The sequence below is a fragment of the Bos grunniens genome, chromosome 13 (assembly GCF_055505025.1).
Source record: "Bos grunniens cultivar Pamir isolate PY7600 chromosome 13, Bosgru_T2T1.0, whole genome shotgun sequence".
In the NCBI taxonomy this organism is placed as follows: domain Eukaryota; kingdom Metazoa; phylum Chordata; class Mammalia; order Artiodactyla; family Bovidae; genus Bos; species Bos grunniens.
In genome coordinates this window covers 30,290,296-30,316,564 of record NC_141177.1, presented here as the reverse complement: position 1 = coordinate 30,316,564, position 26,269 = coordinate 30,290,296, and the positions used below count along the sequence as shown (strand labels likewise).

Here is a 26,269-nt window from a genome sequence, read left to right as displayed (position 1 = left end):
GCTGCACCCGGAGGCCTGCAGTCACACCCAGGGAGGCGACAACAAAATCTGGCATTGTGGAGGGCTGTCCCCCCCACTTTTTTTTTTAGCTCTTCTCAAGCTCTCTCCACCAACTGCAGCCAGATTTAGGAGGTTTAATTAATTAGCCAGTGTTTATAAAGCGTTTGAAGAATTTTAAAAGTGCGACGTAAGTGCCAAATATTATTTTAATCTCTGTGTGTTTTTTCCCAGCAGAGTCTTTCCCTCATTTGCTTGCTTTTCTTTTTCTCTGCAGGTTCTGTTCTGGGAACTGGGCTTCTTATAAACCACTCCCGCGGTTCTGGGCCCGGGGTCATCATGCTGGCATCACTGACAAACCCATTTCCCACTCTCTCCTGCCCTCCTGGCAATGGTTCAGCAGCCTGCACTGTCTCAGGGAGAGGAGGGCGGCTGGGCAGGCATCCTCCCACGGTGCTAGTGGGACTGGAAGGTGGGCCATCCTTTCAGGAAAACAGTGTGGCGGGAGGCGCCCAGGCGTGGCGGCTGTTCCCCAGCCTTTGCTGGGCTGCTCCACAAGGACGCTACCCCAGATACGGAGTGGGGTCCCCATGGAACGATCTTGTGAAAGTTGGGAAAAAACTCAAGTGCTCAGTGACAAGGATGGTTAAGAGAACTGTGGCCTGTTCTCTAGATGGAATTACAAGCAGCCATCACAAAACAGTAACTGTGAAACTGGTAATCTGGACATTTTTGCAAGGCATAATTTTAAATGATATTGTGGTTAGCAAATAAAACCTGTCCATTGCAAAGCATTTAGAGAAAGCAAAAGTATAAAAACAAAATAATAATCTCATAGAATACCATCAAAGATAACTGCATTTTGACATTGGTAAAAAATGAGTGAATAAAAACAATGTAAAATCATACTCATATTACTAAGGATATTTGCAAATATTTTGCATCATTCATTCAGGTGTTCTTATAAAAAATTGCAAATATTGTAATTTCCAAGAAAAGGAGACTGTTGATCCCAAGATGATGAACTTATGATGACCACACCTACATATAAGGATTATAATTATGGACACAGAAATAGATGACAAGATCACAGTCAGTTACTAAGTGACATTTTTCATGTGATCTTAAACTTCTAATTTTGAAAAAAATGTATATCTGATTTAAAGACTAACATGACTAATTGTGAATAGCAGACTTCCAAGGGATTCTGCTTTTATGTTTTCTGTTTGCATTACTTGTACAATAGGGAAGCAGGAAAACTGCTTTCAGTATCATCATGACTTGGTAAAATAAACTAAAACTATATGTAAACAAACAACTGCAAGGTACCACACAAGGCTATAAAACGCAACTCTCTTTGGATCGTGAATCTAATGGGCTTTTTCTTTTTTATTCCTTCTATTTGGGGTATTTTCAAATTTTTTAAACTGGATAGCTATTAAAGAATATTTACATGTCAATGTATGGCAAAACCAATACAATATTGTAAAGTTTTTACAATATAATACAATATTGTAAAGTACAATACTGTACTCCAATTCCAATTAAAATAAGTTAATTTATATTAAAAAATTTAAAAAAAGAATATTTACAGTATCCCACCTGTAATAAGAAAAACCTATACATGTAATATGTATGTTACATGGGTATGAATATTTGTTATTTGAATGAACCTTCCTAAGAATTGTCTATTTTGTTCGGTGCTTTTTCCCTAGCTCCCAATATAGGGCCTGGCATAGGGTAGATGCTCAATAAATATCTGCAGACTCGCTGATCAAAGCGTCTTGGGAAAAGGCCTAGAGTGCTAACCATCATGACACTGAGGTGAGTTATAACTGGGAAACGGGACGAGTGGTGAGTGGGCACCAGGATGAGCGTGTTTTCTATTTCATAGTAAATAATACATTGAAGTCTTCCTCTCTTTTTTTTTGCAGTGAACAAACTTGTTGCTTTTGGAAAAACACTAAGTAATGAATAAAACATGTACGTTATCTATTGGAGGAAGTCATCACAGTGGGTGGAACTTCCCCGTGTATTTGTTGTGAGAGGAACTGCGTGTCCACGGGGACACCGAGCAGGCAGCTCACAGGACAGGGGCGGATAGCGATGAATGATGAGAATCTGCTGTGCTCCGGGCCCTCAGCTCAGGGCTGTGCAGCAGCTGTCCTGGCCTCATGGAGCTCGCACACAAGCGGATAAGATAGACTTTAAAGAAATAACTCCAAAGCTTACATTTGGAAAGAGCCCCAACCCTTTAGACAAGAGACTCCTGCTGGCATCTTTGACCGTATCTCCTGTCCCCTCCCCATAACCTGCTCCAACCCCCCTGGTCTTCCACGAGTAGACCAAGGAAGGTGTAAGAGACGAAGTAAGATGGGGACTGAGAACTGACCACTGAACTTGGAAAAATATCTTTGATTTTTTTTTTTTAAACAACATTCATGTGTAGTTTTTGAGATTAAGAAAAAGATAAAAACAATTTAATCAGAAGTGAAGAAATAAGCATGGATGCTTTTCTAACAGAAAAAAACAAATCAACTTAGAACTGAAACTTGCTGGGAGGGAAACAGGGCCACTGTAATCTCTGGGTGTGATTCCTCCTGCCTCCTCAGGACGCAGAGGCAAAGCTGAAACACATTTCCCAAGAGCCGGCCTTTCCTGGTGGGCGTCACTGCCCCTCGCATGGGAGCCCGGGCCTGGACAGTGGGTCACCAGAGCAGGGGCTTTAGGGACAGGCTGGAGGCCACACCTCAGATTTCCACAAACCCAAGGAGCCTGGGGCCTGGGAGGCTATGGTGGAGCTCTGGCAGCACCTGGGGCTCAGTATCCCAAGAAAACATCCACCCTGGCCCCACCTGGTTTAGCATCCCCCTTCATGGCTTTGATTGTTACTGGCCATCCTTGGGGGGTGGAGAGTGCTGGTTTACCACCCCCTCAACACAGCAGCACCTCATTAGGCACTGCCTTAGGCATCTTCTGGGTTGCGAGTTGATGTCTGTGTATGAGTGTGTAGTGAGGAGGGTGGATGGGAGTTCACACACAGGAGAGAAAGAGAAATGTGCACATGCATGCATGGGTGTGCCAAGCACAAGTATTCACACATGTGTGCATGGGTGGGTGCAGGGGTGCAGACACACATAAGCTTGTGTACAAGATGCTCACCTGTGCAGGAACATGCTCTGGTGCAGCTCAGGAGTGTGTCAGAAGGGGACCGGGGACCAGGGCCAGGCAGGGGCGTGAACTGTGCACAGGAGAGTATCTGAATGTGGGTGTGAACCTGTTGGTTTGTGTCTATGCCCAAGGTGTGAACAGTTAGATGTCTGGGAGGGGGTGTGAGCACGTGGGTACATACAAATGTGGGTGCATGCAGGGGAGGAGAGAAGTGGGGTGTGTGCATGAGTGTGTGTGTATGTGTGCAGGGAGGGCACGTATGCAATGGGAATGGTGTACATGAGTGTGAATGTGAGGGTGTGTGTGCTGACGTAAATGCTGGGGAGAAGGGGCCGCAGTGTGTGGGGACCACTGTCACGTACACTGTGTGTGTGAGTGCCCAGCTGTGAACGTGCCTGGCACACACGGGCTAGTGAAAGAGGAAGAAGGGCGGGCGAGATGCCCCCTCAAGTCTGGCTCCTGGTGGGCAAGGCCCTGTCTGGCCCCTGGCACAGGGTCCTGCCCTTGACGGGAGGCTCAAACCTTTACTGAGCACCTACTTACTAGGCAGTAGCCGCAGGGCACAGTGGTGAGGAGGCCAGCCTGGAATTGCCCTGCTGGGGCTCATGACCCTGGGGGGGCAGGCGGCTCCCAGGATGCATTCAGGAGTGGATGCACGGGTGATGACTGTGTAGACTCTGCAGTTCCCAAGGGGGAGCCTGGGGCTCTGATCCAGGAGTCCCAGCTGCAGCTAGGCGCTGACTTTCCTCTGGAGTCAGGCTGATTCACTTACACCCTTTCAAGCCTCACTCTACATCCTGGTCGTGTCCTGGATGCCATAGGACACAGAGCCAAGTCAGATGGGTTCTCACTCTTGTGGGGCAGAATCTTGAACACAGGCAATAATCATGTGCAGGGTGATCAGTAAGAAGAGGCTTGGGGACAGGGTGTTGGAAGAGATCTGAGAAGACTTCCTGGAGGTGGTGGTCCCTAAGCTGGGTCTTGAAAGCTGACAAAGGCTAGGGAGAAGGAAAGGCGTTCAAGAAGGAAGAACCATGTGAGCATGGGTGTAGAGGAGAGAAAAGGGCTTGGCACAATTAAGGGACCAGGGCAGAGTCCTTGGGACATACTCAATAGCTGTGAGCAAGCTGGGGAAGGGTTAGCCCAGGACTGAGCTACCTAGCACCCTAAAGGAGGGCTTCAGTTGCCATCTAAAGAGCAGGCCATCACTGGGAGCAGCCTACTGGTACCTGTTGGGTGGAGATGCCCCAGATGCTGCGGTGGAAACTAGCACCTGCCTTGGGACCAGCACAAATGAGGATACACATGGCCTTGTGAATAATGCGGGAGGGGGCCCACTGGGATCAGGGTACTCTCTCCTCCATCGCCACTCCAGGCGACTCAGAGAACTGGACACTGTCCATATGCAGGTAAAGGGCGGACCCTGGTATCCCCCTCCACGTAGCAGGTAAACTCTTAAGGTTCCAAGACAGTCTGAAGCTTGGGCGCTGGGGCCAGAAGATGCATATATCAGCCCTAGCGGGGTAACTTAGCAGAGTCACTTTTCTCAAAGCTTCCACTTTCTCACCTGTAAACGAGGGGGTGCCACTGTCTCTCTCCTCAAGGCCAGACGTTCACTGGTTGGAAGAGCTGGCCTGAGATCTGTACGTTTCCCTAACTCCCATCTTTCTCCTGACCCACAGCCAGCTATTAGCAGAGCAGCTGGCTCACTTTCCAAGATCTGGCCAGAATCTGACCTCTTCTTACCACCTCTATTGTGCCACTATCCTTCACCTAGATCCTTATCTCAGCTTCCAAACCAGCCTCCCTGCTCCACCTCACCTCTCTGTGACGTACGCTCCCTGCAGCCAGAGGAGCCCATAAAACCTAAGGTAACATGATCATTCCTTTGTGCAAAACCCTGCTGCAGCCTTCATTGTTCTCACAGTGAGACCCAGGATCCTTCCCGGAGCCTTGCTCGCAACTGTGCTGGATTCTCAACTCACCTCAGGGCCTTTGCACTTGTCACTATCTCTGCCTGGCACTCTCATCCTCTAGATATCTGCATGCTGGATTCCTCACCTTCTTCAGGCCTGAGAAGCTTCCTTGGCACTGTGTATAAAGCACCACCCCCCTCAATGTCCCTTCCTCTGCTTTATTTTTCTACAATACATATCACCCAACACCCTACATAGTACAAGCATTTGTCAATTTCATCAGCATCTAAACCCCCACCTAGACTTTGAGGGGGACTCAGTTTTGTTCCCTGCAGTGTCCTCCATGTTTATACCAGTGACTGGCATTTGCTAAATGTATGTTCTAGTTTAGATTCTAATTCTGCCATGCATGAGACCCCAGAAAATGTCTTGACCCCCTTGGAACTCTGGTTTCTCATCTATAGAATGAGGATGATGCTGCTGATAATAATAACAATAACACCAGGGCTATTCTAGGATGAAACAGGCTAACGTGTGTGAAGAGCTCAGTGCTGTGCCTGGCACAGAGGAAGTGCTCAGTGCGGGGCGTTACCACGGCAGTGGATATTTAAGGATGAAGAGGAAGACAGACGATTGCAGCCGTAAGCCTAAGAAGCTAAAGATTCTCTCTGAGGCAGAATCAGCTCTGCCTCAATGTCTACACAAGATCACTTGGAGCAGAACCTGTGCACAGGCTGTGTGCACTGTTGGCAGGAGGCCGGGAGGGCCAGAGGCCCTGGTGAGTGTTTGCTGGGTTTAGACGGGACCCGGATATAATGAAGAAATGCTCACGGCACAGCCCTGTTTTCAAAGCAGCAGGGAAAGAACTACCACTCGATGTGTGCTGTAAGCACCCTCTGCACTCTCCAGGGCTGGTGGGGCCAGGCGAGGCTGGGAGAGCAGGCAGGGGCAGTAACACCCACCATGCACTTTCTTGACAGCCTAAGGACCTTTCCCCTACTTCCACATTTTGCAGAAGGAGAAACTGAGGCCCAGGAGTGAAGCCTGGAGAGGCTGAGAACCCTCGTGTGTCCTTTCAACCCCAAACCTCCAGGCCCAGCTGTTCCTCTAGGACAAGCCCTGGTGCTTCCCGGCCACGTTCTCATGGGTACAACACACTGGTAAGGCCACATAACAGGAAGCCCTCATTTATTTAACTGTCACGACCTAGTGATGCAACTGTTGTTGTCACCAGCCCCTTCCTCCAGGTGAGGAAGCTAAGACCCGACGAGGCAGGAAGGGGCAGAAGCAGAACTCAAACACAAATGTCAGACACATGCAATCTCTTCCCTCTGTGACCGGGTCCCCTCCAGGTCAGGCTTCTGGATTCTCAGGCTGCCAAGGACACACACACATTTTCCCAGTTGAGACAAAGGCTCCCTTAAAGCGACACGCATTTATTAAATGACATTTGCCAAGATTTCAGCACATTCTGCGGCCGACAGCAGACAGTCTCCGGACAGGATTTTTCCCCAAGTTGACACTATTCGCTGATGCCTTTTATAGTGCTTTTCGCAGTTCACAAAAGCACTTTCCACAGCTCTTCATTCCCTTAACCCTCAAAGGTCTCTGTGCAAGAGGAAAGACTGGTAGCATTTCCATTTTACAGATGAGGAAACTGAGGCTCAGAGCAGGGAAAGACACCTCCTTCAGAGCACACAGCCAAGAAGCGGCACATTCACCTGGATTCACTCAGGAACGTGTTCCAAAGCGGATGCCTCTTCACTGCCTCCCCTGCTAGACAGAGGGTCTGGGGTACCATCACGATGGAGGGTGAGAGAGGCATCCCAGCTGGAGCATCTGAGCTGGAAGGGACCAGCAGGAGAGCAGCCAAGCTGAGCCTCTGCTTCACAGAAGAGGAAACTGAGGCTCAGAGGGACAGCATGGTGGGTTCCAAGTCCGGGTTGGTAAGTGAAAGAGCAGCCAGAGCCCCAACCAGAAAATGATGACTGCACGATGATAACAGTAATAGTAACGACGGCTAACAGACATTGAGCATGGGTATTACCAGGAGCATGACAGGCCTCACCACCCTCCACAGAGACCCAGCAACACAGGCTGTCCTACCCCACTTCACAGAGGGGAAGACTGAGGCTCGGGGAGGTACAGCCACTTGGTCACGCCACAAGGCTGCAGAGCAGTCTGACTCCACTCACATCCTTACCCACTGCATCAGATGGGCTGGTGTGATCAAAGACCCTCAGGGGAGGCTGGCACTGAGTCAGGCCCTTCAGGCCGAATCCCGGCCAAGAGAGTATAGCATGAACTGCATCGTGTTTCATGGTTTATCTGCTTGTTCACCATGGAGCTTACACTGGGGCAAGCTGTTCAGCACAGCAAGAATTTAGGTACCAATTCTAGGGTTTCTGGCCCCTTACCTCCATCCTAGATGGCACTGATACTTTGTGCTTCCAGATTATCTTGAAGTGAAGTGAAAGATGCTCAGTCATGTCTGACTCTTTGTGACCCCATGAACTATACAGTCCATGGAACTCTCTAGGCCAGAATACTGGAGTGGGTAGCCTTTCCCTTCTCCAGAGGATCTTCGTGACCCAGGAATTGAACCGGGGTCTTCTGCATTGCACGTGGATTCTTACAACTGAGCTATTTCACACGACGGGCAGGGATTTGTAGTCGTGGTCCCCTTACAGAAGCAGAACTGTGTAATGGTTAGGGCACAGGTCTGTTTTCTGACCAGGATTACTGCCTGTGTGACCTCAAGGTTCTGAGCTCCCTTTTACAAATTGAGGATCTTTCTTCACTCAAACAATATATATTAATCTGCCTACTTTTAGCAGACCCAGTATAAGGTCCCAGAGGCCCAGCAGTGAATAAGACATGGTCCCTACTCTCAGATAGCTTATATTCTAGTGGGAGAGACAGGGGTGAAATAATGAAGCAAATATAAAAATGGCTAGGAGTGAAAAATACATCTAGCACCACGAAAGAGAATAACAAGCAGAACCAGTTTTAGAATGGGGCAGTTGGGAAAGGCATCTCTGAGGAGGTGAGATGGCAGCTGAAGGAAGCAAAGGCCAGGGAAGGTGCTCTGGTAGGTGAGAAGAGCAAGTGCAAAGGCCCTGAGGTAGGAAAGCAGCCAGCGCATGTGAGGTCCAAAAGGAAGACTGCTGAGGCCGAAACCCTCGGAGGAAGATGAGTGTGGTCCTAATTGGGGCTGGAGAGATGGATGTTTCCCAGAAAATGCCATGGCTCAGGGATCATAGTAAGGAGTTTGATTTTATTTGAAGGGAATCACTGTAAAGTTCAGAGAAAGACCAAGAGGATTTGCTTCACTCCAGGTGCTATGGGTAGAGACTGAAGGGGGTGAGAAGGGAAACAAGATAGTAGTGATGGGGATGCTGCAGCGTTTAGGGGCCTGAGTTCAAACCTAGCTCTGTACTCATGAGCTGTGTGACCTTAGGCAAGTCACGTCACCTCTTTGAATATCTGTTTCTTCATCTGCCCAAATAATAATAGTTCCCATCTCACAGAGCAGTGGTGAGAATGAAATGAGATGAGGTATAATCATCCTATCACATGACCTCACATGTTCAATGTCAAGTGCTCGGTGAATTAGATCCTACTTGGTCTGGCCCTGACCTCTCCAAACTCCCACACTGCCTATCTCCCTTAAGTCCAGCCTCACTGGCTATTCTTGGAACACAGCTAACCCATCCCAGCCTCAGGACCTTTGCACGTGCTACTCCTTCGTGTGGCCTGCTGAACCTGATATTCCCTTGGCTGCTCCCTCGGTTTTACCCAGGCCTCTGCTCCTTGGAGAGCACCACCACCCCATCCCCACAACCTTCTATTCTCTTGACCTGCTTTAGCTCTCTTCATGGCACTTGTCTCCACCTGACATACCGTTTACTTGGGTCTGTTTTTCCTTTCTCACTGGAATGTCAGCTCCATCAGAGCAGGTGTTTTTGTCTGTCTGCTATTGTATTCCTAGCACCTAGAGCCACCCCTGGCGCATAGACGCTCAAAAATATTTGTTGAATGGATATTTACAATTAAAATGACCATAATAAGGACAGAAAAGTGATTAAGAGTAAACCGAGGCTTGGATTTAGCTTTTTAACTCTCACTGGCCACGTGACCTTTGGAGGAGCCCAACTTAGCTTTGGGGATCCTCAGTTTCCTTATCTGTAAAAGGAGGATGAGGACTTCATACATGTTGGCTTATTATAAGGATTAGACAATGGCACACGTTCAAGTATCGATGGATGAAATGATGCCTCATGTCTAGCAGTCTTTACCCATCCTCCGTCCTCCCGCTTTTCCCAGAAAAACGCGGGGCAGGTGAAACATGACTGGCAGATGAGTGTCGAAGCTGAGGTTCCTCACACCATTCCTCATCTCACAAATGTTTGAAATTTTCTAAAATAAAAAGATAAGGAAGAGGCAGCAGAGAGCCCCAGCTCAGCTAGTGCCCGAGCACACCGTACTTGACTTGCTTCTGGTCTGGGCTGCCACTTCTGAAGGACGCCACAGGCTGGCATCGTCACCCACATGCTCCGGCCCTCCTGCCGGCAGGCTAGCCTCTCACTCCTGGCTCCTGATCTCCCCCTGGGCCACACACCTGATCTCCCCCAGCTCCTGGCTTAACCTGCAGCCATCTCACACTCTGTGCCCCCAATCGGATGTGCCAGGAAATCTTCCAGACACAAAGAACCAATTCTGTATAACCGCCAACTTCCACCTCAGCTGTTTTGCATCTCCCTGGACTTAGGGCCTGGCAGGGAAAATCCACCTTGTGGAGGGCGCCATCAAAAGACCTGTCCCAGGAACACCCAAGTTAACAGGAAAGCAGTTTCAGCTGTGAAAATAGATGTTTCCTTCTTCGGTATGGGATGGAAACACATCTTGGGAACAGCTGCTGTCTCTGCCTCCCAGAGGGATGGACTGACTGACAAAAATATGCAAGGAGCGCCAAGAGGGCAGGAGAGCAGCAACCCTGTGTCCCAGTCGCTCTGCCGGGCAGGGTGGAGGGACGCCGAGCGAGTGAGTATCATAGGTGCTGTGGTCATCTTGACTCTTAACACTTACTGTGTGGCCTCGAGCAAGTGGCTCTGCCTCTCTGAACCTAGTTTCCTCACTGGTCAGATGGATTTGATGACAACCATGCACATCACCCAGGGTAACTGTACGTACCACTGGGACCTTACGCGCCAAGTGCTGAGCCCAGTAAAGGGCGGGAATGATGGTTCCCATTATTATCACTTTGGTATTTTCCATGGAACGTGGCATCCTTTCAGATGTCTAGCTTTAGTGATGGAAACGTCCAACCCAGCTTGGTTTTAAAGAGCCTTGGCCTGAATGACAGGGGGGCTTGGTGTGCCACGCAAGCCTTGCCAGGGATCTGCTGGGTGAGTCCAGCCAGCCCTGGCCTCTCTCAGGGCTGCAGTTTTCTTGGTTGCACAAAGAGGTGCTGACTGAAGGCAGCTCTCACAGGCCTCCTCCGGCTTTCCAGGTCTGGGAATCCACAATTTCAGCCCTGTGGATCGAGACAGAGACACCTAGAGGCAGTCTGTGCCCACGGCGGGTGCTGAGTCCCAGGAACTATTCAGTCACACCAGCCAGTCTCTGCTCAACTTGTCTTCCCTGACTGCAGAAAAGCCACAGGAAAAAACGTGATGCTCGTGTTCACTTGCGACAGCTCTTGTTTTGTGAGCGCCTCTGCTCTGTGCGCAAGGACTTTTGCAGGGTGCTTTACCAACATCAGTCCCGCTCCCATAGATGAGGAAACCCAAACAGAACGAAACGATGACGACTGAATGTAACGTGTGGTAAGCTGGTACTAAGTACGTACTGCATGCCAGGCACAGCTTCAAGCATGAAACGAGGGCTAACTTAGTCCCTGCAATACAGTTGTTGATGTCATCTCCACTTTACAGATGAGGAAACTGAACCACTGGGCTCAATAAATTGTCCAAGTAGGTTAGGCTGTGCCTGTGCGTGGAGAGGCTACAGTGCAGAACCACTATGCCCACCAGAGTTAAACATGCACTAATATGTAATAAAAAAAAAAAAAAGGGAAAAGTAATAAGTAGCCTCCGATAAATCCTGGGGTGAGGGTTCAGAGGAGGAAGACATCCATGGAACAACAGGCAGCACAAAGGCAAGGCTGAGTAGGTTTGGACATGTAATGATAGGGACATATAGGAAACGGCATCTCGGGTGGCAGGAACGGCATAAGCAAAGGCATAGAGATGAGAAAGTTCAGCTGAGGCTGTGGATTTGTACAAAGGCATTAAACAAACTTTGGTAAAGTACGCCTGCAATGCGGAAGTCCTGGGTTTGATCCCTCAGTTGAGAAGATCCCCTGGAGAAGGGAATGGCAACCCACTCCAGTATTCTTGCCTGGAGAATACCATGGACAGAGAGGAGCCTGGTGAGCTATTATCCACAGGGTCACAAAGAGTCGAACACGACTAAGCAACTCACACAGACACACATTTACCAAACTGGGTTAGGCCCTGTGTTAATGGCCATTAAACAAACCCAATGCCTCTTATTCGTATGTCTGGGGAACCCTGGAGTGAAAAGGGTCCAGCTGGGGCTTCTACAAGTGGAGGCCATCTCAGGGCCTCTCAGGTGCTGATACACTTGAGCTGCCAGGAAATCTCTGGCTGCAGGGCGGAAGTCTGGCCATCTAGCAGCATCTCAACAGGTCAGCTCTTTGGAAAACATGTGGCTTAGAAATAGGGCCTGTCAGGGAGGGAGCCCAGACCCTGTTGTAGGTTTTGCTTTATTTTTTTTAAAGAAAACTTGGACCCACTCAACAGTTTTGAGCAGGAGAGTGACATGATCAGAATTGTGTTGACAGACCAGAAATCTGAACGCATTAAAAAGAGGCGGGGGTGGGGGGGGCACCTTCCATCAGTTCAGGACTACAAATAAGAAAATAATCTGTCGCACGGAGCCATTGGAAGCAGTGAGCGAATGCGTGTGGGATTCATACAACAGTTTTAGACTGCCTTCCTCTCACACACCCCCTCTCCATCTGTCGCAAAGGGCACCAGGAAGATGCAGGGAGGAAGATTCCAGCTCTAGGGGCTCCAGAGCTCAGCAGCCCAGATCGGGGGCTCTGACAGGAGCCACACTGCTCCATGAGCTGTCATTTAGGAGGGCCAAGGGGCTGCCAGTGTTCCCATCCTCAGGGCACTTTCAGAGAAACAACTGTGGCTCAGTTAAAAACTTCTGCCCCAGAAGGAACCCTTTCACAAACCTCTATCTGAGCTGGATAGGGGGACCCTCTCACACCATTGGAAAGTACCCTTGATTAAGTCATCAAACGTCTCCCCTCTAAGGCTACCCAGCCATAAGGTCAAGATTCAAAATCCAAGCTGCCTACCACTTACCCCTTGGGCAAGTTACTTCCCTAGTCTGGACTCTATTTTTCTCATCTGCAAAATGGGGATAATAGCCAACTCACGCTTTGCTTTGCTTTGCTGACTGATAAGATAGCAGATCACTTGGCAGATAAGGCACTACTTAGGATTCAGCCAGGAATACAGGCAACATTCAAGGAATGCTGGTTCTCCTCCCTTCTCTCAACACGAGGATCTCATTAGGACTTCATACATGCTAAATGATGGCAAGTAAAGGAATGAATCACACCATGAGTTTCCACGGGGTTGGGAAAGGAGTAATTAATGGCAAGAAAGTACCCAGAGAACACCAAGACCTTAAAGGACCTTCCACAAACTCTTTGGGGCCAAGGCACCCCGCCCGTTTTTTCTTCTTGTGAAAGAGGAAGTGAGTTGAACTTCACCACTTAGGAAAGTACAGAGGAATCACCAGCATGCTACCCTCTTCCGAAGGGTGAGAGGTTCACCAGAGCGCTCAGCTGTCCCCCAAAGCCCAACACCCACTTTGGCCTGGCCTTCTCCAAATCAGAGCAAGGAGCGAATGGGAGTTTATCTAAAGTCTGTCCAGCAGGGGTCCCAGAGGTCCTCAGACCCGGAGGGGCCAAGTGAGGAGCCTGCAGCCTTGGTGTCAGGCACTGCTGCTGCCACTGCAGAGTCCAGCTTCTCAGGTGCCCCCAGTCCAGGCCCCTTGCCCTTCGTGCCACCTCAGAATCTCCCTTGGTGAAGTTGTTTGAGGAAACACTGGCTCCAAGAACACAAGTTGGTGACTTCACTGGCCTCTTTTCAGAACTTCTCTTTGGCAACATTTGTGCTGAAGGCAGTCTTTAGAAACTTCTTCCCTGTCTCCCCTATCCAAGATAATTCACATGAGCAGCCCCCTCCAAACAGTGATCATGTGAAACCATAGCAGTCATGTGACACCTCCTAGGCCGACAGTTCTGCCGGAGACACTAGCAGTCATTCAATCCAAAGATGCCTTCCCAAGCCTGACATTTGAGTTCCTCACTCAAACAAATCCATTTTCTTAGAAAATTGGACAACTGCCTCCTTCTACCTTCCTGCTCTTCTGCCCTGCCTCTCTTCTGCTTTGTCATAAAATCCATGCCTGGAGACCCGAGGGAAGGGTCTGAAGCCCCATTCTTCAGCCAAACCAGATGAATTCCATGCCAGGGCCAAGGGTGACCAGGACTCCTTAGAACCGAGTGAAGGATGCTGAGAAGCTTGAGCTCTGGGAGTGACACTCCTTCCCCACCACCCTCAACCAAGAAATGTATTCTTCCCTCCTAAGATTTATTTATTTCAAAGTTAATCTTGGCCTCTCTGCTGCTCCCACTTTTTCAGGCTATTGATGCTGAATGGATTGGAACGGAAGTTTTACAGCCTAATCTTTACCATTTTATAGATTGTTTTTATAGCAAAAGTGGGAGAATTTCCTCACGAGAAGGGTGTTGGTGCTCCCAAGGCAGCCTTGGGAAAGGCAGCTGCCCACTTGTTAATCAGCATCACCCTGAATTTCCCAGGGATGGAACCACAGGGTCCTGGTTAGAGAAGGGTCTCAAACAGACATTTAGAAATTAACTTGGGCCCAGTTCCCTGCTTCAGGGAACTTGTGAGAGAATCTCGTGCATCCCAGGCCAGGAAGGAGGGCAGGGCAGGGCCTCAGACTTTCACTGGGTGTAAATGGTCAGCTCAGGCGGGAAGGAGTAGATCGGAGACACCACTGGCTCATCAGAGAGACATGAAATCTATTAGGGCTTCCTCTTGCCCAGCAAGGGCCCAACTGTAATTGAAATACTGGGGGTGGGGGTGGGGATGTGTGGGGGTGCCTGCGTGGGTTCTGGGGGCTCAGTGGAAACAGTGGGGCAGAAAGAAGCTGCTGTCCACCCCCACCTCTCCCTCCACCCACTCTTTGCTAGTTCTCCCTTTCTCACCGCTATCAGATGGTTACCAGTCTCTAGGCAAATGCAGAAGGAGGGGGGAGGTGGGTACTGAGCTCATCTTTACCTCCCTCCCTCAAGAGAGGGAGGTGCAGAGACCCCCCTCTGCTGACAACACGGCTTCAAGCAGCCAGAAACAAAATCCCATTCTCCCCCCAACAACTCCTTTAACACAGTTTCTCTGCCCTCCACACCCTCCCAGGAGACTCAGGGTGCTGCAAAACCCCTTTAAGAAGCAGGGCTCCTGAATGGTGACCTCACCCTTTGGCGAACACACGGTAGCCTTCAGAGCCCGCCTGCTGGAGACAGCCAGGTGTTTGATGTAGGCCAACAAAAAGACATGCTCAGAGCCACAGGTAACAGCCCCACTGAGCACCTGAGCAGCAGCGAGCTGCCTGGAAACCTGGGGAAGGTGGGAGGAAGGAGGGGGGCCACAGAGCAGCCAGGAGCACGACCATCCACCCAGAGGCTTTGGCAACCACAGGGATAATCCGCTGTGTTTCCACATCGGCATCTGCAGATCGCAGCCGCTCACCCCAGAGTTACCCTGGCCTCCCTTTCTCTTTCCCCCATACTAACACTGTTTTACTCTGCGCACCAGAGGGAGAGCTCACTCTTCCCCAATTGTCATAGCCTGTTTCTGTTCCATCCTGGCCAGTACAGGAAGGATCTCTGCCCCTATCCCCTTCTCTCAGACCCTGAAGTCAAACATATGGAAAACATAAGACCTGGGAGAGAGATTCCAGAGGAGCCAGGGCGCCTTGCTCTGAAAGCCACTGACAGCCTGCCTCCCCCATCAGATTGGGCAGGGACCAGTGAGCCAGCTCTTCTGGGTCTGTTCTGATGGCCGGCATAGTGGCGCACAGTCAGAGTCCAGAGAGACTGGGTTCCATCCTTGGCTGTGTGACCTTGGGCAAGTCGCTGTCCCTCTCTGGGCCTCAGTTTCCTCATCTGTAACCCTGGTTACAGGCACCTCTCCCCCTATTACTGCTAGACATTAGCCGAGTGGCTCCGAGTGGCCGGCTGAGAGGCCTGGGCCGGCAATTTGGGGACGGCAGCGGTGGGCGGTGCGGGTGCTTACCTGTCCAGGCGCTGGACGCGGCGAGCAGCAGGCAGAGCAGCGGCCTGAGGCGGCCGGGGGCCGGGCGGGCTGGCTCCATGGGCCGCGGCTGCGGAGCGAGGAGGGAGAGCGGCCGTGAGTGCGCGCTCGGGCGGGCGCGGGCTGGAGCGGGGAAATGACTAAGGCTCCCCCCTTTCCCCCCACCTCTCCTCCCGGCCGGGCTTCCCCCCTCCCTGGAACGGGCGCCTGGAGCGGCTTAGGAGGCGCCGTGAGCGCCGCGGTTTTCGGAGGAACACCCCTCCCCCGAGCCCCGCCACCCCGGAGAGATCAAGAGACGGAGAAGGGGAGAGACCCCAAGCGCGCGAGAAGCGAAGCCAGGGACAGCCCGAGAGAGCCGGCAGGAGAGGGAAACAGACCCAAGGGAGCCAGGCAGAGAGCCAGAGACACAGAGAGGCGAGAGCTGAGGAGAAAGAGAGAGCGCGCGCGGAGTGAGCGAGGCGGCGCGCAGATCGAGACAGAGCGGGAGAGGGAGGACCGCGAGGGCAGGGCGAGGGGCAGCGGGCCCGGCCGCCCCCGCCGCTGCCCACCTGCCCCACCCGGGCTCCTCGCGGCGCCGCGGCTCGCTTCCTCCGGCCCGCAGTCTGGGCAGGGTCCCCCGCCCTCCTTCCCTTCCCCTCCTCCCGCCGGCCTCGCTGGAGGCTGCGGGGCTCGGGCTCCGCGGGCACCTCCGCCGAGCGCCCGCCAGCTGAGCGCCCCGGGGAGGGAGGGAGCGAGAGAGGGCGGTGCGCAAGGCCCGGGCACCCCTTCATCCCCGCCCGGGCCCGGGCTGTGGCCCCGGCCGCCGGCGCCTCGCTCGGCTCGGGACTGGACGAGCCCGGGCTCCGACAATGTGCCAGTTCAGACGCCCGCGCGGTGGCCCCGGCCCCGAACCGCCTCCCCCTCGCCCCCTCCCTCAGCCAGCCGGGCTCGGACCTGCGCCGCCCGGCGGATGAGAGCTGCGAGACAGTGGAAGCGTCGCCGGGGCTGCCCCGAGGCCGGGCCCCTCGCTCCACTTTGCGCAAACTTGTTTTTCTAAGGTCAGAGCCGCAGGCCGGCTACATCGTCCTCTTAAGGTGGACTGGGGAAGTTGCGGCCGGCCTCCCCTCACCTCCGGACTCTGGCCGCTGCCAGTCCCAGCTTCCCGCCCCGGGAGGCTGGAGGCGGCTCCGGAGCGCGGGGAGTGGAGGAGGGGGAAGTCTGCCTTTCGCCCCTCCTCTGCGGCCCTGTCCCCGGGCCCCAGAGCCAAAGCCCCTCTCGGGGTGGGTGAGGGCCAGAAGGGCCCCTATCCTTTCAGATCTGGGCCGAGGTGAAGGAAAAAGCAGGAAGTAAGTGAAGGTAGGGGGAAGGGGGCAGGAAGGAGAGAGTGATGGTACAAAAATAGCGTGTGTGTAGGAAGGACTTCAGTACCGCCTGGAAAAGCGGCGCGGGGAGGAGAGGGAGCTGAAGGGGGGCTGTGGCCAGGAAACCGGGGGGAAGAGTCCGGGCCTCTCTAGGGAGGTGGGCTCTCCCCGCCAGGTGCCTGTCTGTCAAGGAGGTGCCTCTCTGTCAAGGATGGCTGCTTCAGGGATGGGGAGGGGCCAGGAAGAGGTGCGGGGCCAGGGGAACTTGAAGGCCAGGAAGATGGCAGGGGGTGAGGAAGATGAAGGGATAGGAGGAGAGCAGGAGCCAGAGGCCTGGAGGCAGGACAGAGCCTGCTGGTGAGAAAAAAGCAGCCGTTTTCCCTCTCTCAATTCCTCTTTCTGTCCCCTTCTTTGAGGGAAAGCTGTATGCCCAATAGCACTCAGGTCAGGGATGGGGGTGAGAATGCTCTGATCACCAGGCCAAAGAAGGCTCCAGACTGGGGGAGGGAATGGAGTCAAAGACCCTCTAATTGTAAATAAACAATAACCAGTTTGGTTTCAAAAAGCCTTTAGTATGATATGAAGCAAGGTGGGAGAAGGGCCAGTCCTATAAACTGAGGAAAAATTGAAGCCCAGAGAGGGTATGGACTTGCCCAATGTCACACAGCAAGACCTGGGATAGAAACAAAGTTTGAATTTCTGATTCCCAGGTTAAAGATCTTTGTACAGTGACACCCTCATCCCTCCCCGACCCTACCCCAGCCTCCCTGTTAAATGCCTGGTCTTGACGTGGTGCTAAGACAAGGAGGCAGGCAGAGTGCTGCCTCGGTTCAAATCCTGCCAGCCACCTCTTTTGAGCTGTGTAGACTTGAGAAAATACCTGATTTCTGTGGCTCCGTTTCCTGAGCCAACAGGAGTATCAACCTAAAAAGGCTGGAGTGAGGATTAGATGAGTTGGTATTTGTACAACATTTAAAAACTGCCACATGGCATTTGATAAATAAGTCATGCATTTGACAGCAGTCCTCAGGAACCTACAGGGTTCTGGGCAGTATGTGAAGTGTAAGGGGATTTTCTTTGGGCAGGAAATGCAGCAGGGACCAACGCCATATCCCTGTCTATGAAGAATTTACATTCTAGTGGGGAGACAGATAAGTAGACAAGCAGAAATAATTAATGAACAACAGAAGGTCGAGCTTACACAGTGAGAAGGGTGCGCTGATTTGGATAACGGTAAGTCCTCCTGAGACTGGGAGCTGAATCACAAAAAAAGGGCAGCAAGGTGAGGGGTGGGGGATTTGTTGTTCCAGGAAGAGGCACCAGCACATATAAAGGCCCAGGGGCTAGCTTGGCTGGAGGGGAGTGAGCAAAGGATGGGGGAGACTGGTCCAAATGGGTGACCTCGCAGGCCTTGGTAAAGCACCTGCATTTATTCTGCAGGGAAGAAATAATTGGCACTGTTAAGCAGGGGAGCGCCATGGTCTGATTTATGTGTTTAAAAGGCCACTGTGGCTACAAGTGGAGAGTGGGCTGGAGGGAGGAGAGTGTGGAATCACGGAGATGTTCTGGGGTCCTCCTAGTATCTGAGGTGAGGGTAGGGAGTCTCCAACTGTTCAAGGCCACATCTGACTGAAACCATGAAGGTGACCAGTGGGGCTCCTGGGTAAATCCATCACCCGAATCTATCTGGGTGGGAGTCGGGGCAGGGGCTGCTGCTGAAGGTCAGAGATGAGGCAGCCTCCTGGCCTGGGCTTCCAGAAGGCTCTGCTGTTCATTGCACACATACACACAGACCTGCCTGGGATTAGGAACCTGCGGATTAGGGAAGGATGATAATGGAACCAGCTGCTATTTATGTAGCACCTTCGGCCAGGGCACCCAGCAGGGCTTCCCAACAGCCTCCCTTCTTCATCAGGAGGGGGTCTGGGCCTTGTTCTCCTGAATCAGCATCTACATAAAAATCACCCTTGGCCAACTGCCAGGGCTGGGAGATCACTGAGACCAGTGGGCATCTGGATACATACTGAAGTAGAGGGACAATTTGCCTGAGGTCACGCAGATTACGGCAGATAATTGAGGTGAATCAACCCCTTCCATGGGAGGCATCCTGGGCTGCCCCAGATTAAAGTCAAAATGGCTTTGCCCCTTTCCCATTCATTCACACACCCATCCATGTTTATTAAGTGTCTGCTATGTGCTAGGCACTAGGCTGGGCACTAGGGATGCAGCAATTGAGAAAAATAGACAAGAACCTCACCCCAAGGAGCTAACAGTCTTGTGGGGACAAGCAAGTCAGTCTGTAAAATAGCTAGTCTGTCAGAGGGGGGACAGGCTACAGGGGTAAATGAAGCAGGACTGATGATGAGAGGGGAGGGCATCAGGGGAGGCCTCAAACAGGTGATATTTGGGCAAAGACCTGAAAGGTGTGAGATGGAGCCAGAGGCAGCTCCATCAGCCTTTGGTCCTTGACTCTGTAACTCCCTAGTATAACATGTCAGTACATCCCCCACTGGCCCATGCCTCCACATCCAGAGCCCAAGCGCTCAGCCCCTTCCTTCCACCGCTCAGGTCCAGTCCTCTGCCATCTCCCACCCTGTGTGTTCTCCACTCAGCAGCCAGAGGTCAGACCATGTGCCTCTCCTGTTGTCCAGCGTTGGTATAAAGAAGATGTGAAACAGTACGAGGAGAGGAGGGTCAGGGTCTTGAAGCCAAGACTCTGCCTATTTGACTCATGTAACTTGGGGGAAAAATTTTTTTTTTTAGCCTCAGTCTGCAGCAGCAGCAGTCTGTTCATCAGTGAAACAGGAATAACAAGGTCCACCCTGGTCAAGGGGTTGGTGGTGGCACAAACGTGAAGCTGCTGTGGTGGGAGCATTTGTGAAATTTGTCCCGGCCGGTAGGGTGACGGCGCCTCTGTGTGTGCCAGGCCCGTTTACAGGGATTGTCTTGTCAAAGCCTTAGAAATTCCACCGTGTCCTCAGAGGTGAGGAAGCAAGGCCAGGGACAGAAAGCGACTGGACCAGGGTCACTCTGCCAGAGCACGCAGGAGCCTGCAGGGACCCAGCTTTGCGGGGCGCCAGCCCTGCGGGCTCTGCTCCTCGTTTCCCATCACCCTGGGCTGGCGTCAGCAGGCAGGCCCGCCAGCCGCCTTTGTGTGGGGCCTGTCAGGAGGCCGGAGCTGCCAACGACCTATTTTTCTGGGCAAGAGGAGCCATTTGGAGTTAGAGGCCTCAGCTGTAGAGCCAGAACAATAAAAATAAAAACAGCAAGGACTCCTGGGCAGCTTGGACCAGGGAACCAACTGCCCCAGCAAGGAGCTGCTGAAGGGCTGGAGGGAAGCTGGTGGGGGCTGAAGGAAGGAGCGTCCTCACTGCGCCCCCTGTTCTCTGACCCGCAGGGGGGTCATCTCCAGAGGTCACACGGCTATTTTATAGCTGTGGAAACTGCAGTTCAAAGGGATGGGGTTACTTACTCCGGACATGGGACAGACAGCTAGTGAGCCACCAAGCCAGTTAGGATTTGAACTCACTTCTCCAAATAATAGCAGTTTCCATTTATTCAGCATCTTCTATGCTTTGTTGTTGTTATTTAGTCGCTAAGTCATGGCCGACTCTTTTTGTGATCCCATGGATCGTAGCCCGCCAGGCTCCTCTGTCCTTGGGATTTCCCAGGCAAGAATACTGGAGTGGGTTGCCATTTCCTTCTCCAGGGGATCTTCCAGACCCAGGGGTCAAACCCAGGGTCTCCTGCATTACAGGCAGATTCTTTAATGACTGAGCCACCTGGGAAGCCTCCTGCTGTGCTTAATGGCATGTTTTTGTGACATATTCAAACCACACCTAGGTACTAAGAATTCCTCTAAGCTGCCTTAGAGGGGTCTCTGCTCACAGGTCACTTTGCCGGACCATCCTTTTAAAAGTCCCTTCCGCTACCCCAGTGTGTTCGGCCTCCTTCTCTACTTTCTTTCGTGTTCATCACAGGCATCGCAACCTGCCAGCACTGTGCCTCTGCCCTGCATGTTGTCCATTTCCTTAATGAGCCACAGGTCAGCCTATCCCTGGGCCCAGTGCCCGGCCTTGGGCACATACTATGGTGAAACCCCCAGCGCTGCCTCTGACCAGTCATGGGGCAAGGTTCTCTGTCCATCTGTGCCTCACTTAACCAGATTCAGGAACTGATGGAATCAGACCTAAAAAGTCTCTAGTAAGGAAAATGAGTTAATCTGCGGAAAGATATTGGCTATTGCCATAGTTTTCTCCCAGCACTGAGGCTCCAGGGCCTTACTAGTGAACAGTAGGTTATCAATAAATATCTATTCAATTACAAAAGCGACCTGCCCACAATCCCACGATAAGACATCTAAAACATCCACCGGCAGAGTCTGGATTTGAAGAAGTGTTTCTCTGAGCCTGTGCTTCAATGCACTCTATAATCACTTCTCCACAGCCCCCACCTTCCCACCACAGAGCAGGTATCATCCTCACCTGGAATGGTTATTAAACCACGGATCCCAGTTTCTGATTCAGTAGGTATCAGGTAAGATCTGAGAACTTGCATTTCTGACAAGGTCCCAGGTGATGCTGATGTTGCAGTCCAGTGGATAGACTGGTAGGACCACTGAATAGACTGGTCGGACTGTTTCATGAGCCCAGTCTCAGCTTTCCTATTGGCTGGTTTTCAGTCTGTCTGTCCTTCTGCTTTCTGTCCTCCCCACCTAGGGGAAAACAGAGGGGGCAACAGTACTGGTTCAGAGGCTGCAGGTAGTGCCCCCAAAGCTGAGGGGCTGTGACAGATCACAGAGCCAGGGCCTGAAAGAGCCGTGCTGTAATTAGTGCTTTCCAGGGGAAGTCAGCGACTAAGTGACTTGGCAGGCAGGCAGGCAGCTCGCCTGAGCTCGTCAGGGGTGGGACCGCATTGTCAGGCCCTAAACACTGTTCTCAGGCTCTGGAGATCTGGCTCTGCTTGGAGCTGAGCTCAGCTGTGCAGAACCTAACCTCCCCCAACCCTCTGGGCGGCAGGGTCCCCTGCAGGGTGGAGGGGTGCAAGGATGGCATCAGGACAGAGTTGATTGACTCAGCATGCACTGGGGGACCTGAGTTCGAGTGCTGACTCAGCCCAATGATAACACGAATCATAGCTAAAATATTAGGACTGCTTACTAAGCCCCAGGCCTGAAGGATTTCAGTGGATTCTCTCATGCTTCTCACTCAATTCTCTTATGTGGACACAATTCTTATCCCCATTTCACAGATGGGAAAACTGAGGCTCAGAGAGTTTAAGGGGTTTGTGCAAGAACACACAGCCTGTGAGTTGCAGAGTTAAGCTTTGAATCCAGGAGTTATCATCCCCCAACCCCTGTTCCTCACCTCTGCACATTCTGCCTTCTACTTTTCTGTGAGTTTGGAGGCCCCAGAGTGCCCTCTCAGGGTCTCCATCACACCAAGGGGCTTGCTGACTTCTAGGCCCTGGTGCTGAGCACCAGGCCTGCTGATGTGTCGTGGGAATGAAAGTATCTGGTGAATGAAAAAAAGAATCAGCAGATAAATCTGACTTTCCAGTTGTCATGGGACAATACTGATCAGTGGCTGAGAGGCATGCTTTCAACTCAGGCTCTGCCCCTCACTAGCTGTGTGATCTTGGGTGGATCTCAGCCTCCATTTCCTCTTCTGGAAACAGGTTGAGGTCAGGATTAATGGGTAAAAGGGAATGAGAGAGGGAAAGAGGAATAAACCCTAAAGGCCCCTCATGATCTCACCCACTGCCCCCTCTCTGATCTCACCTACCACCTCACCCCCAGCTCACTCTAGTCCAGCCATATTCATCTTGTCTAAATTCGAGGAATCCACCCAGCAGGTGCCCACCTCAGGGCTTTTGCACTTGCTGCTCCCTGTGCCTAGAACCTACTCCTCCCAGCCAGCCACCAGCCTCATTCTGCCTCTGCTCAGGTGTCCCCTCCTGAGAGAAGCCTGTCCTGACCACTCTTTTTAAAAGTCTCCTATTGTTTCTTATTTTTCCTGGTAGCATGTAAATATGACACCCTCTTCGGTTGCTGGAGATTTGCCTACCTGACTCGAGCTCCACCCGGACTCTGTGTTTGCTCTCTAGCACCTGGAGCTGTGCTGCACAGAGTGGCTGCCCACAGAGTGAAGGGAGCCAGGCAGGGAGCAGCTCTGTCCACAAGGTGCTGCCGGCTCCACCGGGCGGCACAGGTTCCTCTGCCCCTGCCCCTGCTTGGCCTGGGTGTCCCCAAGAAACAGATGTCTTCCTTGAACCTGGGTTTCCTTCCTTGGCTGGGAGGCCAGGACTCCAGTTGGCCTCATTCCTGTTCCCAGGAGGAAGTATTTGTCCCCAGGCAGGAACTGGCCTGGCTCTCAGGGGAAGCCAAAGCAACCCATACCACTCTCTGCTCCCAGCTTCTGAGGAGTTGGCACTGTGGCTTCAGGTGGCAGGTGGCCATGCTGGTGCCATGCTACTGGAGCAAGGAGGGTGGTGGGCTGGAGGACCCCCAGAGCTCATTTCCAGAGCTCCTCAGCCTCTTACCTCATGGGAGCCTCACAGTCATGCTGTGCAAAGACTGGGCTTGGATGTCAGCCTCACCTGGCTGGAATTTGTTCCACTTACGTCTACCCATTTGTACAGATGAACAAACTGAGGCTTCAGGAGAGGCAGAGACTGCTGGGCCAGTGGATGTAAGATGGTGAACCCCGATCTTATGATACCAAATCCTTTACTCCTCATCTTTATCCCCAGTCCACTCTCTTTCCTGACCAGGAGGAAAGTAGTAACAGTCCCCATGGAATGCATAAGGGGACTGAGGGGCAAAGAGAGAAATGGGGTGGCCCAAAGTCTCCCCCTAGATGCCTGGCTGACCAAACTGGACGATATTGGTCTGTGTTGTTCTCCTAGTGTTTCTGCTCCCCAGTTTAAAGCAAATATTTGGGTTTAGTAAACAGGAGTTGTAGGGATTTTGCAGAAGGGTACCCAGAGTAAGGCCTTGGTTTTTGTAAAGTCTGAAACTGAAGAAATTGCCAGAGAAGAGTGGGAGAGGCTGGAGGGAGACAGATGTACTGGACGTGGCCGCTGGCAGGTCCCAGACAGGAGAGGATGCTGCCCTACCCCCAGCAGGATGGCGGGGGCAGGGCAAGACCTCAGGGCAGGCTTCCTGGTGGCCCCAGGAAGGCTGACCAAGGCCTCCGGTCTCCTCACAGATCCTGCAGCCCCACAGCACAGCTGAGCCAGTGGGGCCATTGGGGTGGGACAAGGCACGGCCTGCATTCATTCAATAGATATTTATGGAGCACCTACTATGGGCTGGGGTGTGTTGGGTGCTGGAGGCATTCACATTCTAGTGCAAGAGGTGGAAAAATGAATGTGTGAATTTTGAAGTACACTGCATGTCATGTGAACAGTGATAGCTGCCGAGAAAAAGGAAGCAGGGTGAGGGACACAGACTGATGGTGGGAGGGGGTGCTGCTCTCTGTGCAGGATGGCAGTGAAGGTCTTGCTCAGATAATGGAGTTTCCTGGTGGATATGAGAGGGAGAGCCACACAATGAAAGGAGCAGCCAGTGCAAAGGCCCTGGGGTGGCAAGGTCAAGGACATGGGCAGCCAGGACACTATAGCAGAGGAAGTGGTGGGGAGGCAAGCTTGGACAGGAAGTAGGGCTCACAGTCTCACAGGCAAGGCAAAGCCCTGGGTTTTTACTTGGAACTAGAGGGAAAGCAGTGTAGACAGATTCCTGGAAGCCACCTCTCTAATACTCTGGAACTGAGCAAACTCTTGAGAGAAGGAAGCCCCTAGAGCGACCAAGGGTAAACTTGTTTCTCCTCATTCCAGTGGACGGAATCACAGACCAGGGGAGTTTAACGTCACCAAGGCTTCCCAGATTTTAACCCAGTTAAATGTAGATTCTGACTCAGTAGGTCCCAAAGGGACTTGAGATCCTATATTTCTCACAAGCTCCTGGGTGAAGCTGTAGTTGTTTGTCCACAGACCACACTTTGAGTAGCAGGTGCCCAGCCGTGCCCGTGGCCTGAGAATCCTACCTGTTGTTCAGTTTTAAGCTGAAATCATTACGGTGCCCTTTGAACCTGTGGGCCCGTTGTCCACAAGAACCAGTGTGTCTTTCCCTTCTGTGCAAGCCCCACCCCTTGCCTGCATGATGTGGGAGGAGTGGACTCCGGAACCAGCCTTCTGGGGTCCACATTCAAGCCTTGCCAGCTGCAGGTCACGTGCCTTCAGGAAAGGGACTTGGCCTCTCGTGTTCAGTTTCTCATCTGTAAAAAGGAAAAAATACTGCCCCGTTTTAGAGGGCTATTTTGAAGATGTAAAGAAATAATATGTATAACAAGTCTGGCACACAGGAGGTACTCAATAAATGTTACATCACCCCCTCCATTTCTGCCTGTCCTTTAAGGTGCATAATCAGAAGTATTTTCATCTTATTAGTTCAAGTTTTTCTATTTTCGTGTCTGTTCTATGAAGTACATATTAGTCTAAAAGTATATAGCACATTTATAAAATAAACAAATGTACATTAGGGTGCATATTTAAAATGTTTTTACTGATGGGAATATGATTAAAACATTTTAAAACATGACTGATTTTTAAGCCTGGTGAAATTGGGAGAGAATACTAGATCTGGAAGGAATTTCAAAGGCCTTCAGTTCCCCCATCATTCCCTCTCTCATTTGATGTGCACATCTCTCTGTTACATTAGATTGCCTCCAGCAGTGGGGAGCTCACTACCTTTCTGGGCAATCCCGTTGCAGTTCTGGGAACAGTTTCTTAAACTCAGTACCTACTTGTGTTTCAGCCACTCTGAGCTCCCACAGTCTAACTGAACTGCTCCCTCCCACTTCACGCATCATAGCTCTGCAGTCTCCCAAGGGCCCTAAGCCAGGCTGTGTGCATAGGATGCCTTCAATAATGTCCCATGAATGAGAGGGAGAGGGGAGGGATGAGAAGGGGATGGGAAGGGTGACTTTCCTGTCATTCCTCATTTGGAGAGTTCACTAACAACTCGGTACTGTGTCCTCCTGGTCGTGTATCCACCTATATAGTATGCTTCTATCTGTTTGCACTTGTTTTCATGTGCTTGTCTGTACACAGGTGTTCGTGTGAGTGCCACTGTGTTTTGCTACTGTGGCCATGTCCTTGTGGATGTGTGTGTGTGTGTGTGCATGTGAGTGTTGTATTGCAAATATCCCTGTGTGCCGTACATGTTTTTCGCTGAAGCTTTGCATGTCTGTGTATTCAGGAATGTGTCACTTGTAGGGTTGTGTGCCTTCCTTTGGTTTGTTTGTGTGTGTGTGCTGCACGTGTGTGTGCTGTCTGCAGATGTCCACGTGTGGTGCGCATGTCTCTGTCTCTGTGTGTCTGTGTATCTGGGGCCTTT

At 51.7% G+C, this 26,269-nt stretch overlaps 1 protein-coding gene across 20 annotated transcripts in view; it reads right to left on the bottom strand.

Annotated features, from left to right (window-relative positions):
- SIRPA (signal regulatory protein alpha) overlaps positions 1 to 16,995 on the bottom strand; it is a 43,582-nt gene extending 26,587 nt beyond the window's left edge. For 4 of the 20 annotated variants that reach the window (XM_086333080.1, XM_086333083.1, XM_086333092.1 and 1 more), the window contains exons 1-2: positions 16,466 to 16,572; positions 15,515 to 15,602 (exon numbers count right to left, since the gene is read on the bottom strand). In XM_086333080.1, coding sequence (XP_086189206.1) covers positions 15,515 to 15,593 — 79 coding nt within the window. In that variant the 5' untranslated portion in view covers positions 15,594 to 15,602; positions 16,466 to 16,572. Of the gene's footprint in view, positions 1 to 15,514; positions 15,603 to 15,909; positions 16,004 to 16,080; positions 16,573 to 16,640 lie in introns of those variants that run through there. The other 16 variants (XM_086333089.1, XM_086333093.1, XM_086333096.1 and 13 more) reach the window with 10 other exon arrangements.
- Positions 16,996 to 26,269: the final 9,274 nt, after the last annotated feature.